This window comes from Mirounga angustirostris, unplaced genomic scaffold (assembly GCF_029215605.1).
Source record: "Mirounga angustirostris isolate CCGP_5_RB_7025 unplaced genomic scaffold, mMirAng1.0.hap1 SCAF_2, whole genome shotgun sequence".
Taxonomy (NCBI): domain Eukaryota; kingdom Metazoa; phylum Chordata; class Mammalia; order Carnivora; family Phocidae; genus Mirounga; species Mirounga angustirostris.
Window position 1 is genome coordinate 54,769,828 of NW_026991710.1, and position 19,047 is coordinate 54,788,874.

The following is a 19,047-nucleotide window of genomic DNA, read 5'->3' on the forward strand; positions in this document are numbered from 1 at the left end:
TATTGATGAGCATTACAGTAAGTCAAGAATTGAGAAATCATCATTAGTTTTGATAGTAGGGTGATCTTTGGTGACCTTGGACAAGAGTTTCAATGGAGTAGAAGGAACAGAATCCAGGTTAACATGTGTTGAAGATTAAAAGGGAAGTAAGGAAGAGGAGTGATCAGATGTGGACAACTCTTGAGAAGTTTTCTGTGAAGACTAGAAAAATGGATTGTGGATGGTGAAGCTGAAATCAAATATATAGTTGAGGATTTTTTTAATGATGTGAGATGATAAAGTATTTTTTTTTAAAGATTGTATTTATTTATTTGACAGAGAGATACACAGCGAGAGCGGGAACACAAGCAGGGGGAGTGGGAGAGAGAGAAGCAGGCTTCCCGCTGAGCAGGGAGCCCGATGTGGGACTCGATCCCAGGACCCTGAGATCATGACCTGAGCTGAAGGCAGACGCTTAATGACTGAGCCACCCAGGCGCCCCTTGAGCTATAAATTTTAATTTATATATCCATATTATAATTTATGGACCACAATATTTATATAATATACTTATTTCTGAGAAGTTTTTCAGAACATATTGAGCCTTAAGAAAATTTCCAAGTCTGAAATGGTGAGTAACCAAATTGAAACAATCCAGTTCAATATTAACATTATTATGTATGCATATAAACAAATGAATACATTCATTTTTTAAAAAGATTTTTATTTATTTACTTGAGAGAGAGCAAGAGTGAGAGAGAGCACAGAGGAAGAGGGAGAAGCAGACTCCCCACTGAGCAGGGAGCCTGATGCAGGGATGCGGGGCTATCGCAAGACTCTGAGATCATGACCTGAGCCAAAGGCAGATGCTTAACTGAGGCTGACTGAACCACCCAGGTGCCCCCCCCAAAGATTTTTATTTATTTAAAATGAATACGTCCTGATACAATTTTATTGTAATAAACTTTCTTATACAAAATCAATGAGGGGCTCAACCTTTTTTGTGACATGAACTCCTTTGGCAGTCTGGTTTGGCCTATAAACCCCTTTCAGGATAATGTTTTTAAATGTATAAAATAACACAAATAGAAACAAAAGAAAAGCAGTTGCATTGAAATACAGTTTTGTGCATGGACCATAGGTTATAAACCCCTGCACCAAATTTTGAATAGCCCTTTAGTTAATGTATCAAAAAATGCCTGAGAACATATCTAAATAAAAGTTTCTTGAACATCTAAGAGCCATGCTGACATATGTGTTCATTAAACACATATCCAATAAAGCCCTTAAATTATATCTTATATATGTGTGTTGTCTTGCCTTTAAATCTGGAAGTAAGAATTGTTACCATCTTAGGAATAAGTGTATGATAAAGATTAAAGAAGATTGGTTTTGTTGTGCCTTCTCGATAGTATTGTGTCATCTCGTAGAACTATTAAATCTTGGTATCAATATACATTCCTTAAAAGTTAACTTTGAGCATTTTAGCACATTACAAATTTTGAGCCTTGCCCAATTCAGCTGTAGAGTAGGCACATGGATTGATTAATTAAACGTATGGGCTTAGTAAAAAAGAAAATATGAATGAAAGAGTAAAAGGAAGGAGCTGAATGGTGACAAACAGGATCAGTGGAAATAGAATTGGAAAATAATGTAGGATGTGGAAACACACACACACACATATACACTGAAGAGTATGTGTGAGCAGAGAAAAATAAGGAAAGTCTACCATTAGTCTAATTAGTAATTTACTTTCCACAGATCCACATGCTCTGGAAAATTTGAAATTACATTTCATTTTTGAGTGGCACTACATATCTCATATGAATATAATAGTATTTTACCTATTTTTTTAAGAAAAAATTAAATGATGGATGAATTTCTTTAAAGTCCTTTACGAACTTTTCTTGTCGTGTATATTATATTCTCATAATTTTCATCCTCCCCCTTTCTCATGGAACAGGTAGAAACAGTCCTGAATTAAAAGAGGTGTCATGCCCACATATTTTGAAAACCTTACCCCTGAATGTGAATATCAGTTAGTTAAACATTTACAGTTTTTCTTTACCTTTTTTCAATACTGCGTTGGTTTCTTTGACCTGTATATATTAAAACTGTAGTTTTCAGTGTTCCTCTTATGTATCAAATATCTTTTCACTTGTGCTTTTGTTTGATTTCTTATTTGTTTTTCTCAGGGACTTTTGGGTTATAGATTTAGTAAAATCAGAAGATAGAAAAAATCTCTCATATTAAAACAGAGGGCATATTATGTATAAAACATAATCAGTTTTTCTTGATTATATTTAAAAACAATGTTATTACTACAGTTAATTACCACAGACTCCATTGACTATGCAGCATAGAAGAATGTTCTAATCCCTGTCCAAATACTAATCCCTCTACGCCTCCCCTTTTTATGAAGGCACTTCACGCTGTTCCATATAAAGACTGGGATGAAGGAGAACTACGATGGAATGGATGGTGAGTTGGTTGCTGAATACTTCAAACTTCAGAATGCTTTTGAAATTAAAAAAAAAATTAGATTCATTGTATTATTTTTTAACCAGAGGAGGGAAGATTGATCTTATGGGTAGAGGAAATACTCACTCTGTGCTTTAGATATTATTGTAGCATAAGATATAATTGCTGCTAAGCCCCTTGGGAAAAAACTCTCAAAGGCATGCCTAGGTTAAGACTGTGTTATGGTTTCTCAGCCTTACTTTTTGGAATCTCTTTGCCTTAGGCCATGGCTGTTTTAAATATTTATACATTAATAGACAAGGAGAAAGTGATAAGAAACCTATGTAATGTGTTATAGGAGCCCAGAAAGGGCACACATTAATTCAGAAGTTTATGATTATGAGGGAATATTTTATTATTTTTCTTGAATTTTCTTTTTCTTTGTGTTTGTATTTTTTTAAATTTGCAATTGAGTTTCTGACAATGTGATTTTATTTTTTATTTTATTTTATTTATTTTTTTTTAAGATTTTATTTATTTATTTGAGACAGAATGAGAGAGAGAGAGAGCGCATGAGAGGGGGGAGGGTCAGAGGGAGAAGCAGGCTCCCTGCCGAGCAGGGAGCCCGATGTGGGACTCGATCCCGGGACCCCAGGATCATGACCTGAGCCGAAGGCAGTCGCTTAACCGACTGAGCCACCCAGGCGCCCTCTGACAATGTGATTTTAAAAGAAGGACATTAATATAAACTTAAACTCTGTTTTGTTTGTATGTAAATGTGCTGCCACCTTTGTGTTTCTTATTCCCATTTGATGAAATTCACTACCTTGCTCTTCTTTGTATGACTTTCTACATTGTCTATCAATTACAGAGAGAAATATCCATATATAAGGGGATCAAAGCATGGATTTAAAAGAGCAAAAAGAAAGAAGAAGTGATTTACTGGATCTGACACCCTGTTTAACATTTCAGGATCAAACCAGTACCAAATTCCTAGGACATAGTAGGGGGTCCAGCAGATAGTAAATGAGGTGGCAAATGCAACTGTCATCTTTAGGGTCCTCAGCCGAGCTCTTGGTATATTATTCTTGGATTGATTCAGTTGTAACTCTGTTAGATAGAGAAAAAAGTAGGTGTTTAAAGACCAGTTTTACTAATGATGTAATGTATGATGACTAATATAACATAATAAAATAAAATTAAAAAAATAAAGACCAGTTTTATTACAAAACTAAAATGGACAAAAAGGAAGGGTCACTAATTAAAACTAATTAGTGGAACAGGAACAAATTTCCATTATTTTTAATAATTTTTAATAATGAAAATTTGTTTGTAAAGGATATGAATGTTCCAAGTTTTCCACTATGTCATATAATGAATAGAGAAGATTAAAGATGACAGTGCTCTTAAAAATAAATTTTCACCGAATTAATTTGGATTTGAAATGTGTGGGTACTCAAACTTTTAAAACATAAATTTAAGAGAGTAGACTAAAGTTGAGCTGAATTCGATTATGTGTTTACACAGAACTATACTTACTATCTGAGTATCTCTGACAGTGAGGATGATGAGAATCACCCATGGATGAAAGAGTGTTGTCCAAATTTATCTTTCTCAACCATGTGCTTCTCTCTATGGTATTCAAAACAATTTCCCTTTTCATATCAGTAAATCATTTAAAGTTCACATGTATGTGTGTGCGTGGTGTATGTGTGGTATGTGCATGTGTTTGTTAAATATGTGGTGTATGTGGGCTCTGTGTGTGTGTGTGTGTGTAAATTCACTGGAGTTTAATGGAAATGTGGACTCTAACAGGCAGCTTGCATGACATTTAGCACGTAGTTCTTAACTGCAGTTTTAAAGTACCTAAAATCTGTTCTTGTATTTCATAATCCAGAACTGCTATTTTAAAATAAAAAATACCCTTCACATGCCATATTTTTTTCTGAGGGAAATAGATCATGCTTTTCAGAAGTAGCCATTTTGCAACTTCTTACTCATTGATCACGAAAGAGTGGAAACATGGAGGAAAAGATTTACATGTATGATATTTTAATTATAAAATTAATTTTTGACTAGCAATGTTAAAATCAGTAATTTATTGAGTACAGATTAGTTGTAGATTTCTGTCATACAAACCTAATTATCATTTACTGTGTACCTTGCTATGTGTCTTGTTCTTTTCACACATTATTTCATTTAATCCTCAATATCTGTAAACTTTAATGACATAAGTAAGAAAGCAATCAATAGGAATGAACACATTTAAAAAAGCATTTTGGCTTAGCACAGGGGCTGAATCTGAAAAAATGTTGAACCTCCTGTAACATAATTGTCGTTCCACCTATTTTGAGATATCACATTTCATTACTGGTTTACTGTTTTACCATCTTCTTCTAGACTATAGACTCCATGAAAGTGGGATAGTTACTGGGCTGTTTTATTCACCACAGTATCCTCATCTATCACCATTTCCAGCAATATTGAGTAGTTAATACATATTGGTTGAATAAAGAAAAGATTAATTAACTAAATCTGTCTTAGTAATATTTAACTATTGCTCCTTGCCTCTTCTGTTTTGATTCTCTCTTCTGCCTAGCTCACGTTTTTTCAGATTAATCCCTATTTGGGGTCTATCTTCTTATTCTCCATGTGCCCTTCTTAGATATCCCTTATAGAACTGACTTTCTCTGGGGTAAGATTTTGAGGGCAAATGTTTTTGCAGTATACTTCTTAAAAAGTATTAAATACCATTTTGTTCTGGGAACTGCCCAAGTATCAATTATAGGACGGTGCCATAATTATCTCCTTGAGAAAGTATCTGCTGAGAGTAATCACACTACAGTAAATAAGATGATTTTCCTGTTAAGTTGTACCCTGTATAACTTCTGTGCCATGCCATTGGTAACATGTCTTTTGGGTGTCATGCCAACGTAGACATATTTACTTTGCAAATTCATAAATTTTAGTTTTCGAGGTTGCACCAGCTTACGGAAGCAAAAAAAGGCACAACCACAGCTGTGAAGATTCAGATGAAAGAGTCAATGACGTATTCAACAGTATTTCTCACACCAACACACGCGCACACACACACGTGCACAGTTACGTTGTGTGGAATAGGGGATTTGAGTGTGAAATGGAACAGCTTAACTTTAATGAGTCTCTTGACTACCATTCAACAAGCTGTGCTTTGCGATATTCTGGAAATCAGGTGTTTCGTATAGTGTTGTGGTGGGCCCAGCAGGAGCACTTTGCTGATGCTCCTACTGGGTAACATGAGGTAAAACTGTTCTTTCGTTTTTAATTTCATGGTACAAATTTGGAACATTGGGAGATACCAAATTGCCTCATCTGTAAACTGGGGATAGTAGAGGTATAATAAAAGTATTACCTCATGGAGTTACTGTGAATATTAAATATGCAAACTGCTTAGAATAGTACCTGGCACCTAGTACATGACACTCTGCGTTGAATATTGCTGTTGTAAAACCTGCTTACCCATAATTAACACCGAATCTAAGGCATACATACCGTGGGGACCCTGATGAAGGACCCGTGTTAGGGTGAGGATGATTTTTGCATTGCAGATTAACGTGATGAGAAGAGGGATGATGAAGAGGCAGCTGAAGGTGAAGAAGTTATAAAAGGCTTGATGCCACCATCGTGGAAAACTGCAGTGTGTTACACACTGAGAGAAACCTGTCTGTCCAGAGCTATCTGCTAAGTGGATCATCCTGAAGATATATAACTGTATGAGAAAAGAAAAAACAAACAAAACAAACAAACAAACTGAAAAATGGCGTTACTTTTTTTCAAACAGTATTTGCATGTTTTCTTGAAAGCTTTTTCCTTCTGTATTCTGCAGGCCTTTGAACACGTTGCCCAAAGCGACAGCTCAGCGCCTTGATATTATCCCTTTGGTGCTTCAGTGAAAAGTTGTAAGTGGATCTTTACTCAAAATATGTTTGGGCAATGTGAATGGATCTATAGGATTTTGGATTTTTTGGGGAATTATTTCAACCTAGCAGAAAATCAACCAAGGATTTAAACACTGTTCGTATTTCAATTTCAGATGCAATTAGGCTGAGTTAGGTTTTTGCAAGTGATTTTGTCTATCATTATATCTGCAGCACCCAAAACTGTGTCTAACAGTCAGAATGTGCCCCCAAGATACATATTTAAATTCTACTTTTGAGACAGAAAACCCCATTAAAATGGTCAAAAGACATGAATAGACCATTCACAAAAAAAAGATACAGCAGTGCCCTTCGGCATGTGAAGAGATGTTCAACCTCATTCGTAATAAAATGCCAATTAAGACTACACTGAAATGACATTTTTTTGCTCTCAAGATTGGCAAAAATGAAAAATAGCAACAAACTCTCATGGCCAGGTTGTGGGGAAAAAATACTCTCCCACATTGCTAGTAGGAATGCAAATTGGCACAACCCCTATGGAGAAGAATTTGGCAATAAGTAGCATAACTACATCTGCATTTACTTTTGACCCAGCAATCTGATATCTAGGAATTTACTCTGAAGATACACTCCTACTTCCATTATATGAAAATACATAGGCACAAAGTTATTCATTGGTGCATTGTTTGTAATTGAAAAACATTGAAAATAATGTAAATACCAATTCATAGAACAGTAGCTGAATAAAATCCGGTGGACCACACAATGGAGTGCTATACACCTGCAGAAAAAGAGTAAGGAAAATCTCCATGTAGATTTCCATGCATGTGTGCATGTGTGTGTCTGTGGGTGTGTACTTAGGTTCTAGCTCTGTCTGCTGGGAGCGTAGGAACAATGACATCCTACTGGCAGTAAGCACATCCAGCACTCTCGTACCAGGTCTTGTTTTCTAAAGACCATTCTCTACCAAAAGGAGCCAGAGCTCATTGGAGAAGTGGGTGAGTCCCAAGGGGGTCACAGGCAAACTACAATATGTGCTTGGAACAGCTTGTGCCAAAAAGCCAGGAAGTACTAAAAGAATAGTGGAGCATGTCAGAAGAGCTCTGGAGCCAGCTTGAAAGAAAATCTGCGACAGTGTCAGCATTGACAACAAAACCCCCAAACCAAAAAACAAAGCCCTGATAAAAAGGAATGATTAACTGTTGAATAAAGGAAGAATCCACAAGTCCATGCTGATATACATTACAGAATAATAACAACAAAGAAATGGGGAGGGGAAAAAAACTCTTTATTATTGTAGAAAGCCAACTAATAAATGTATAAGGAATAATGAAAGTAGTGATTACCAAATGGTAATAATAAATGATTCAGGCAAGAATCATCAATGGATAGTAAAAACATGGGTGAAGTTTGAGGAAAGCAGGATATTTACATAATTTGTAAGTACCTACCTTCAAGATACTTGGTCATTATGAAGAGTAAAATTAATAACTTGACTGTAGAGAAATAACCGAATAATTAAATTAGCATTGCCAATAATGGGACCAATGGACAGCAGCTGCTTCCCTATAATGCACTGAGAAGTACTCACCATTACTTCTTTGGTATTTCTGTTTAAAGTACATAACCTACATCTAACCATGAGAAAACATTAGACAAACTCAACTAGAGGGGCATTCTACAAAATAAGTGGCCTGCACTCTTCAAAAATGTCAATGTCATGAAACACAAAGAGAGGCTGAGGAATGGTTCCAATTTAAAGGAGGCTAACAAGATGTGGCAGCTAAATCCAATGCATAATCTTGGATTTTCTCTTATTAAAAGGGACATCACTGGGACAATTGGTGAGATATGAATAAGTTATATAGATTAAATAATAGTATTTTTTCAGTGCTAATTTCCTGATTTTGATACCTGTACTGTGAGTATGTGCCGGAAAAAACACATTGAAGTATTAAAAGGGACATCATATCTGAATTTACTTTTAAACAATTCAGAAAAAAAAAGTGTATATAGGAGACGAAGCAAATAAACAGATGCAGTAAAATGTTAATATTTGGGGAAGCCCAGGGAAAGGTATTCCAGAAATCTTTGTATGATTCTTGCAAACTTTCTTTAAGTGTGAAATTATGTTTTTCTTTAAATCACAACTTGTATCAACTATTAAACAAATGTTGCAAGTAGTTTTCAAAAAGTTCTAGTAGACATTTACTCATTCTTTCCCCATTTATCAAGCACACTTCTTATCCAGTCATTTCTAAGCTTTTCCACTGAGAAACTTCATTTTACTATGATGCATTATTAAAGTCAAAAGGTAAGAGTGCCCAAGCACTGTAAAACTAATAGTAAATTCAAACAAAATGTTATAGGATTTAAAAAATTTTAAGTAAATGAGGGACAGTATTTATTTTTTAAAGTTTTTGGTTGAATAAATAAATTTTAATTTAATTTAATTAATTCCACAGGCCCAGGATTTCTTTCCTTTTTGCAGTATTGGAATGGGAGTAGAGTGTGCTTTTAAAAAAAACCCCTATATTTACTTTCTTTGCGTGTAGAGTAGAAAAATTTAATAAAATATAAATATGATAAACAATAAATAAAATATAGTAAACATAATATAAAATATAATGCTGTATCTTTTATTTGTAATCAAAATGTTGATTTTCAGTTTCAGATCTTTTTTCAAGGGCAAAATAGTATTTTTAAATTAGTCCACTAGAGGGCGCCCAAAGATCATATAATCAAATTTAAAGTTCAGAAACTCAAAGGATCTATTCAGCTAATTCTACTTTGCAATCCAGACCAACTTTTTCCACATCACAAAGTAACCCTTTAAATTTATACACCTTTAAATTTATACCCTTTAAATTTTCCATACTTTTTTGCAACCTGACCTTATTTATTTATTTTTTAAAGATTTTATTTATTTATTTGACAGAGAGAGAGACACAGTGAGAGAGGGAACACAAGCAGGGGGAGTGGGAGAGGGAGAAGCAGGCTTCCCGCGGAGCAGGGAGCCCGATGCGGGGCTCGATCCCAGGACCCTGGGATCATGACCCGAGCCAAAGGCAGACGCTTAACGACTGAGCCACCCAGGCGCCCCTCAACCTGACCTTATTTAAAATTTAGTTTTGAATTTGGCCCCACAGATGTTGTGAGTTGAAGTCTTTGGAAGGGTTACTTCACAAAGAACCTGAGAATCTAGTATTTCTTTAAAACCTTAGCTACTTCTCTCCCCATTTTCCCAATCATACTTGGACCCAGATGACCCAAGTTTGACTTTCTGTTTTGCACTGCTCTGCCACATTTTCACTTTAATGTTTCATGTTTTTAAATCATAATGATGAAACTTTCAATAAAATAACTTTGAAATAGGGCCATGATTTGAGCTAATAGTTATCTTTGTTTAATAAATGCTTATTTTTCTTTGTTTTGAGAGAGAGAGAATGTGCACGGGGGTGGGGGATGGGCAAAGGGAGAGGGAGAGAGAATCTCAAGCAGACTCCCCACTGAGCACAGAGCCCTTCACAGGCTCTATCTGTCGACCTTGAGATCATGACCTGAGCTGAAATCAAGAGTCTGATTCATAACCAGCTGAGCCACCCAGGCACTCCAAATGCTTATTGTTAAAGCAACTACTTGGTCAAAAACTATACTAGGTGCTCTCTGTCATAAAAGATGAACCAGATATATCCTACTCTCAGAGAATTTAAAATTTGGTAGGGGAGCTATAGCGTGTATATGACACCTGTCACATAAGGAAGACTGTTGTGAGTTCTAAAGAGTGACACAGTAGAGTGTCATGGTAACTCGAAATCTTACTTGCCCATGAATAAGCTGAACCTAGCTTATTTTGTGCTCCAGGACCATGTTCATTGGAGTGATTAATATAGGGACCCACTTTACTTCCATTGTTTTGTTTTTTGTCCTTGGATTATAATTCTTTAATTTCTTGGTTTCTCCTTTCTCATCCTTGGCCCCAGTTCTCATCAGTGTTTGCTTTATTTTGCCATAAACAAGAGCAATCTATTTTCCTTCTTTAGAGTCATTTGCAGGTGCTTCTTAGAGTATTGTTTTTAACCCTCACCTTACCCCAGACTAATTACATTATCACCTAATCTTTTCCAGTGGTAATTATCTTTAGATGATGTGCTTCAGTTTCTTCCTCTATAAAATGGAGATATTAATAGTATTTACTGCTAGGAGTTGTCAAGACAATTACATGAATTAATGCTTGCAAAGCACTTAGAATATGCCTGGCACACAGCGCTGTAAAAGTTGTAACCATTATTATTATAAAACTTTCAAGGCACACAACTTATAAATGTGTATTCCTATGTATTTATTTATATATTTATAAATATTTACCATATATTTTTTCCTGATAGCTCTTAAACATCTCTTCTCAACTTAAGACTTTCCTGCCTTTTCCTTCTCTAGTCTTCTACAGGACAAAAAGAAATAGAGAATATTGCATAATGTGATATAGTGTAGTAGCTAAACGCTCTGGGGATGGAGTTAACTGGATGTACTAACATCTGCACTTACTAGACTATAATCTTGGGCATTTTATAGAACATTCTTAACCTTAGTTTCTGTATGAATAAAGTAAAGATAATAACTGTATACAATATATAGGGTTTTGGGGAGCCTTACATGAAATAATGCATGCAGAAGGATTTAGCACAATTCCTGACACATATTTATGTCTTCCATAAATGAATATTTATCATCATCATTGTTGTTATTTATTTATTTATGTTTATTGTTGTTATTTATGTTATTAGTATGCTACTCCTATGTTCCAGTATAGTTCTTGGCATATTGTACACGTGTGATGGGAATTGATTGGATTTAAGCTGCTTGTCAAGTTCAGAAGTACATTCTAGTCCAATCAAGTGCATTCCGTGTGTCAAGGCAAGCCTCTATACATCTTCAGATCACATATCTTTACACCAAAGACTAAAGGATGTCTCATATATCTTGCCTTCCAACCCGGGTTAGCGACAGAATTTAAATGCTGTCAGCATGTAATGCTCCATATCATCACAGATAAACTAATGGTGTGAACTTCCACAAATGATTCTTGTGGTGGGAGATGAGTGCTGTTGGAAACCGTGTGATTTTTGATAAGATATGAACACCCTTAATTCAGCAAATGTTTTCTCCTCAGCATGTACTTACCAGCCCAACTACACATAGTCTTAAGGCAGATTTTCTTTTGGGTCATGTTTTGTCTTTCCCTCCCCTTTCTTTTTCTTTTCTCCCTCTTTCTTTCCCTCTTTCTCTCTCACTCTTCTTTCCTTCCTTCCAACCTTATTTTACTGTTATAGATAATACCTTCAGGACTTGAATTATTATGCTTTGGTGTATATAGCTTTCAGAAAGAGTAGGATAGGCTGGTAACTAGGAGGTAGTTTGGCAAAACTGACTTATCAGTCAGAATGCTATAATTTTGAGAAATTGGAAATAATCAATCTTCATGTAAGCAATTCTCTTTGCTGTCTCTTGAAGAATCATTTAATATTCATACTCATATTTCCCTATTATTTTCCCTCCTGACTTCAAAAACTCTATTATGAACAAAGGAATGAAAACAGGAGGAGAGGAAGGAATGAACATTAATGGAGTGTCTAAGTATAAAGCCTTGTACTAGGTGATTTTATGTATCTTATTCTTTACAATTTCTTCACCACTATTCTTTTAAGTTTAGTTAAGTAATTTACTCAGAGCCACAGAGATAGTAAGGGACAGCATTGGGATTTAAAACCAACTTTGTTTAAATCCAATACTCATGCCGTTTCTACTATTCTGTTGCCTTCCAAGCTTTGCTGCAGGGAGATCTAAGGTCTTCAGAGACCGTGAGCAGGGCTAGTGAATGTCCAAGCAGAAGACTGGCCTCCCTTATCCCTCTTCAGCAAAAACAGCTCCACTTATATGTTTCATGTATTTATTGGGGCTCCAGGTAGAATTTTTGCTTTTTAAAAACTTCCATTACTAGGAAAAAGTTTGACAGTTCAGCTAGGCTATGCTGAAACTTCTGAAAATATATCCTCAAACCATCATAGAATTACTCAAGTAACAGATGATCAATATACGCACCAGAGGATGATGATTAAACTCATCCTTATAATGTGAATTGTCCACTACAGGATGCACCTTTGTCAGTGGGCTTATCCAGAGAGCATGATGAAGCAGGAGGTGGACTTGTGGTGTGCCACAGTCTAGAAATAAGAAGCCCTTTCAATCTCTCATCTTTCCCATTAAGTATGTGTAACATTAGTCATGGGATTAAAACCTCTTTTATTCAGAGAGATAGCAGAGAGCTCTAATAAAAAGAAAACCTGGACTGGGCGCCTGGGTGGCTCAGTTGGTTAAGCGACTGCCTTCAGCTCAGGTCGTGATCCCAGGGTTCTGGGATCGAGTCCCACATCAGGCTCCCTGCTCGGCGGGAGGCCTGCTTCTCCCTCTCCCGCTCCCCCTGCTTGTGTTCCCTCTCTCGCTGTGTCTCTCTTTGTCAAATAAATAAATAAAATCTTAAAAAAAAAAAAGAAAACCTGGACTTAATAAAAAGACACGAGTCCAACAGTCCAAGTGACATTGGGAAAGTTAATGAACCCCTTCAGACTGCAGATTTTTTTTTTAAGGTTTTATTTATTTTTTATTTGTCAGAGAGAGAGAGCACAAGCAAGGGGAGTGGCAGGCAGAGGGAGAAGGAGAAGCAGACTCCCCACTGAGCAGGGAGCCCGATGCAGGACTCGATACCAGGACCCTGGGATCATGACCTGAGCCGAGGGCAGATGCTTAACCGACTGAGCCACCCAGGCATCCCTGAACTGCAGATTATACCCATCGGTAGTTGCAATCAACATTAAAAAATGAAAAGAAACACAGTTGAATATTTTATGAAAAATTTTCTCAGTTATTGGTATGTGAGAGACAGACAGGCAAAGTCTCTATGTGGTATGTGTTTCTTACTTTGGGTTACTGCCAGAAAGGTTCGTACGCCATTGCTCTCAAAGGTACTCTTTGTACTTTCTCTGATACGCGGGATGGGGATAGTAACATGGCTGTTACATACTGCATAGAATGAGGTTTTTCAGGAAACTTCAGTAAAGTGCTTTATAAATTTAATCTGCTGCTGAAAGTAAGGATGAGTCATGTGTTTCACCATAAAATAATACCATCATTTTCTGTGGCCCATATTCACATAAATCTCTCAGGAAGAGTAATGTATTTGAGGTCAGGCTATTAGATGAACATCCTAAACAATTCAAATTTAATTTTATATTTTCTTTTTACTACGTCAAGATAAATAAGTATTTGACACTATCTTTCTATTATTGCTGTGATATATTTGGATGAAAATAATTGAATTAATAAAGCAATATATTTTTTATAGCCTCTGGGACAGTCCTTTAAAGGAGACTGACATTATTGGTTTGCATTTCAGTTAATATCACACTTGATCTTAGCCAAAAGGCCGATCACAAATTGACCTATTTCTTTTCTTTTAAAAAAAATATTTACTTATTTTAGAGAGAGAGCGCGAACGCACGAGCGTGTGCATTGCGGCAGGGGAGGGGGGCGGGGAGGAGCAGAGGGAAAGGGAGAGAACCCTCAAGCAGACTCCCTGCTGAGCACGGAGACCCAAAGGGGGGCTTGATCCCATGACCCTGAGATCAAGAGTCGAACACTCAACCAACTTAGCCCCTCAAATTAACCTATTTCTACTTCTGTTTAGACTTCGTCAGTATCCCAACTTAACAACTACTTTCCAAATACCTGTACTTACACAATGACTTTATATCGGTAGAATTATGTCTTAAAGCAAATGTTTTCATCTCTTTTCAGAGCCTGGCTTCCCTCCCCCTTAAAACAAACAGAAAAACAAACAGGTAGACAAACACTGCTTTTCTCAACCTACCTGCCTATTTCAATGGTTTTACTGTTAAAACTCCTTGGCTTAAAAATATTGGAGCTATAGTTTACACCCTCTGGTTATTAACTCCCTAAATCCAACTTGTTGCCAAGCTTTGTTTTGTTTGTTTGTTTGTTTGTTTGAAATGTCCCTCGTACAATCAATTTTCTTTGAGACTGCCCTAGCCACCAACCTAATCAACTCATTGCCAGAAAAGCTGGAAAAGCTTTCTCTGTCTCTTGGATCTGTTTGGGTCTATGTAAATTTTCTTATAGTATTTTTCTTAAAAAGTCACTTTATCTCTTGCCCAGGACTCACAAAGGATTTATGGAGGATTTATGGCTCCCATGTTAATTTCAGAATTTCCCCTGGTTATCACTGTCTTCTATAACACAGGTCCATCATACCCCTCATTCACTGATTCACTCATCCAAACTTGTTGTTTCAGGAGAAGGTGAAGGATTTATTTGATCTGAAGAGAAATCACATTATCCAAACTTTTTAAATTTCTATTTTTGCTAGTTTTCTTATTAGGTACTGTGAGTATTAATTAAGTTGAGCATAACAGTCTCCATCACTTAAGAGTGTATGCCTTAATGGCAAAGACGAGTAAATGCATAATCATGATGTTTTATGACAAATCGTGCACTATGAGGTGGAAGAAAAGGGAGCAACCACCAAATCTGATTTCCTGCTAGTCCTACCTCTCAATCTTTTGCTTCAGCCAGACAAGTCTCCTGTGAAAATTAATCACACTTTTCAACTCTTGCTGAAAAATATATGTGATCTTTGACTTATTTTTTCCATCCAAATACCATCCATCTTAAAAGACTCAAATTATCCTACCTTTAACCTTAAAACATTCCTTCCCCATTTCAACTCTTACTCATCTCTTCTTCTTACACTTGTAATAGGTTTTAAAACTGTTTAGTATAGGGGCACCTGGGTGGCTCAGGCGGTTAAGTGCCTTCAGCTCAGGTCATGATCTCAGGGTCCTGGGATCAAGTCCCACATCAGGCTCCCTGCTCAGTGGGGAGTCTGCTTCTCCCACTGCCTCTGCCTCTCCCCCTGCTTGTGCTCTCTCTCTCCATCAAATAAATAAATAAAATCTTTAAAAAAGCGCTCAGTATATAGTTGTATTAGTTTTATATAAGTTTTGTCTCCACAACTGAATTACATTTTCTTTGAGGGCTGTTTCTTTGTTTCATCAGTATCTGACTCAGTCTGAAGAGCCTGTCTTCCCTAAGAAAATCAATAAATAAGCAGCTCTCTCACTTTAAAGAAACAAAATGGAAAACTTCAGGCATAAACCTTAGCTAAATAACCTCATTTTGAGAGAAACATTTACTAAACCTCTTCTTGTGTATTCACTGTGAGAATCATTGTACTATGCTTTTCTCCAGGGAAATCAAAATACTTTAGTTTTTCCATTTAAGTGAGGAATTGTTGGGAAAATTTGGTTATCCAACTTCCTAGTGTTTTGCTATATTTAGTGAGTTCTGCATGGCAGGATTTTTGTTTGTTTGTTTTTGTTTGTTTGTTTGTTTTTAACCACCTGGCTCATGTAGAATGTGTAGATAACTTCCATTTGTAGAGGCTGGTTTTTGAAACATTCTGGTTAACTTGGACGTCACCCCTTGACACATCCTTGAACCCTAGGTTCATCATCATACAGTACATTTACAAGCATACGGACAACTTCTTTATCTGTTATTGAAGGATCTTTGTTATCTGTAAGAATGTGTCCTTTTCTTCAGAGATATGACTGCTGAAGAAGACAGATTCAGTTAATCAGGTTGCCTCTGATGAGGACAATCTGCAGCGATATCTGCCTGTACCAGAAGCCCTGTGCCTACACCAACAATCCTAATCTTGCTAACAGCCTGTTGCAGTCTAGGCTACCTCCAGATAAGCTCAAGTCAATCTCAGAGAAATATTCAAATGTCAAAAGTCCAGGATTTCCCACTACAACATACTAGTTGAGAATAATTCTAAGTTGCAACAGTGACAGAATAGTTTCCGCTCAAGAAGTCCCAAATGAGACAAGTTATAAGCACTTTCTACCTATGCAAATTTCACAGTTCCTCAAGATTCTCTCCATTTACCATATCAGTCAGAGTGAATGGAAAACTAGATGAAAGGATAAAATGGGGATGAGGTCAAATTTGACAATAGCTACATTTTTTGAGGAGCATTTACTATGTACCAGAGATTATGCTAGACACTTTAATACATTGTTCATCTAATCTTCATGAAAGCTGCGTAAAGTAGGCATTACCTCCATTTTATAAATGAAGAAACTGAAACTCAGAGAGGTTAAAAGATGTGCTCAAGGTAACAGAACCGGGATTAAACTCTACTCTCTAATTCCCTGAGTCCAAGCTCTCAAAGATAATACAATATTGCCTTTGACATGCGATAATACAATACAGTAGTCAAGTTGAGATAGGAAATCTGTGATTGCCATATCCTAACAAGTTCATGATAATGGTTTACCTGTGGTCCAGCAAAGATACCACTGAGGAGCCAGGCCAAGCCAATCATGGACTGCCCAAGCTTGCCATTGCTTTTCATAGCTAGAGGCCTCGTGATGGCCAGGGAGCGGTCCAGGCTGATCACTACCATCATGAAGGCTGGGGCGTACATGGAGAAAAGCTTCAGGTAGCTGAGGACTTTGCAGAGGAACTCCCCAGCACGCCATTGGACTGTAATGTTCCACATTCCATCCAGTGGCATGACAATCAGAGTCTCCACCAGGTTGGCTAAGGTCAGATGTTTTAAAAGCACCTTCATTCTCGAAAGCTTTCTCCCTTTCTCTTTCTTTTGAGTCCACTTCTGAAGTTTCAACAAGAAAGAAGCATTAAAAATTGTAGAGAGTAGAAAAAGGAAGAAAGTAACTGTCACTCGGATCTTTCCAGATAAGGTCAGGGTGGGGAGGTTGCCCTGCATCAGTGGGTTGCTGTGGTTTATGGCTGAGCAGTGATTTTGATTCTGTTCAGCCGAGGCGCTTGCCATATTTCCTGACCGAAAGAGCTTCAAGACTTGTGTTTCTGGCACTTGTGATGTTTTGTCGTAATCTAGCCCAAAACTCTGTTTTATTTCTGCCTTCTTTAGATGGAAACATCACAGGTTTAGATTTACGTCAAATTTTGTCCCTGAGCTACTTTATGTTTAATGTAAAAGATCAAGGTGAACTTGTTTTGCGGGCTAATAATCCAACAGAGTGCTAAAACAGAGCATGTCAAACACATTCTGAGGGCCAAATGTAACCGTAGTACCTCAGCAGATGGCCTGATTTTCACAACATTTTTCCTAAGTAGAGAAGAACATCTGAAGCTTAATTCTGAATTTAAAATCCACTCATGCTACTATTTACATAACTTTAATAGATTTTCTAAAAACTATTAAATGTTCTTATTCTGTCCAACAGATACAAAATGAAGTTGAAGAAATATACTAAAAAAGAACTTAATCCAGTTCAAATCTGTTGTTTTAAGAAATTAATTCATTTCTTAAAAACATTTGTTTTTCTCTTTCGATCACACACTGCTGTACATTCAAACACTAGACAAATATGTTCATTTAAAACCATCTTCCACAAAACATCTAATTAATACCTTTACAGAATTAATTTGATCTAATACAAATTGGTCTGCATTCAAATTTATCTATTGATCTAAATGGCCCGATTATCCATGCTTAGGCTGCAGTAAAAATGATTAACTCTTTTTTATTATTGCCTTGCTTTTATAATTGTTTAAATATTATACTTGCCATTTTTGCACATTATTGCATAAGGTAGCTAGATATTGGAGACAATACTGTATAAATGCTGTACCCACATTTATATATGTCTATATATAATATGAATATTTGCTTAAATTCTTTTATATGTTATCTGATCATTTCAAATTGGGGCCACTTAGAAACTCTCTGTGTTACTGCTTTAGCGTTCATGGTGGGTGTTTGATGATATTATTTACTAACACTGATATGACTTACACTGGAATTTATTAAATCACTAGCTTGATTTGTCTTTTGTGAATTAGTTTGCTTTTGTGGTAGCTAAAGCAGGAATAACGTTAGGAGTATAGGTAACTTGGGGCATCTGGGTGGCTCAGGCAGTTAAGCGTCTGCCTTCGGCTCAGGTCATGAATTCAGCGTCCTGGGATTGAGCCCCACATCAGGCTCCCTGCTCAGCGAGGAGCAAGCTTCTCCCTCTCCCTCTGCCCCTCCCCCTGCTCATGCTCTCTCTTTTTTTTTTCTCTCTCTCTCTCCCAAATAAATAAAATCTTTTTTTTTTTTTTAAGAGTATAGGTGACTCTTTTGACTTAGATGGTCCATTCTTGTTGGTTCATTTATTTGTTTTTTCTGTCTTATATTCATTTATTTAATAAATAGTTACTAAATACCTGCTACATATACTCTTAGACTTTGCAGGTGACAAATTGTGCACATGGCATCATCCGGGCCCTGAAGGAGCTTATTTGGTACTACAGAAGATTAGATAAGAGTATTGGATATGTCCGTGTGCATCTCGGACTCCCTCTGCGCCGGCTGCCTCCTGCATCTGGAGGAACGTAGAGCACTTGCTTACCTGAGCTCCCTCTTGGCTGTCACTTCATGCCCAGAATTCCTGGCTTTCTCTCACCACTTCTAGACTTGAAGGAAATATTATACTGCAGGACGTGGACTCTGGCCTCCTAAGTGGTTTTCTGAAGGGTCTGGAAATATTTTCCAATGTAGTATTTTGGTTCTGAAATGGACTAC

General features: G+C 36.7%; 1 protein-coding gene across 2 annotated transcripts; it reads right to left on the reverse strand.

Moving 5' to 3' along the window:
• Window positions 1-3,154: 3,154 nt before the first annotated feature.
• GNRHR (gonadotropin releasing hormone receptor) lies at window positions 3,155-17,292 on the reverse strand. Of its 2 annotated transcripts, none has more exons than XM_045881068.2 (3): window positions 16,774-17,292; window positions 5,971-6,187; window positions 3,155-3,549 (listed from the first exon to the last, which is right to left on the reverse strand). In XM_045881068.2, exons 1-3 carry the CDS (start codon window positions 17,290-17,292, stop codon window positions 3,305-3,307), a joined length of 981 nt encoding a protein of 326 aa, XP_045737024.1. In that variant the 3' UTR covers window positions 3,155-3,304. The 2 variants fall into 2 exon arrangements, with proteins under 2 accessions (XP_045737024.1, XP_045737025.1); XM_045881069.1 differs by having other exon boundaries at window positions 3,522-3,549; window positions 5,971-6,062.
• Window positions 17,293-19,047: the final 1,755 nt, after the last annotated feature.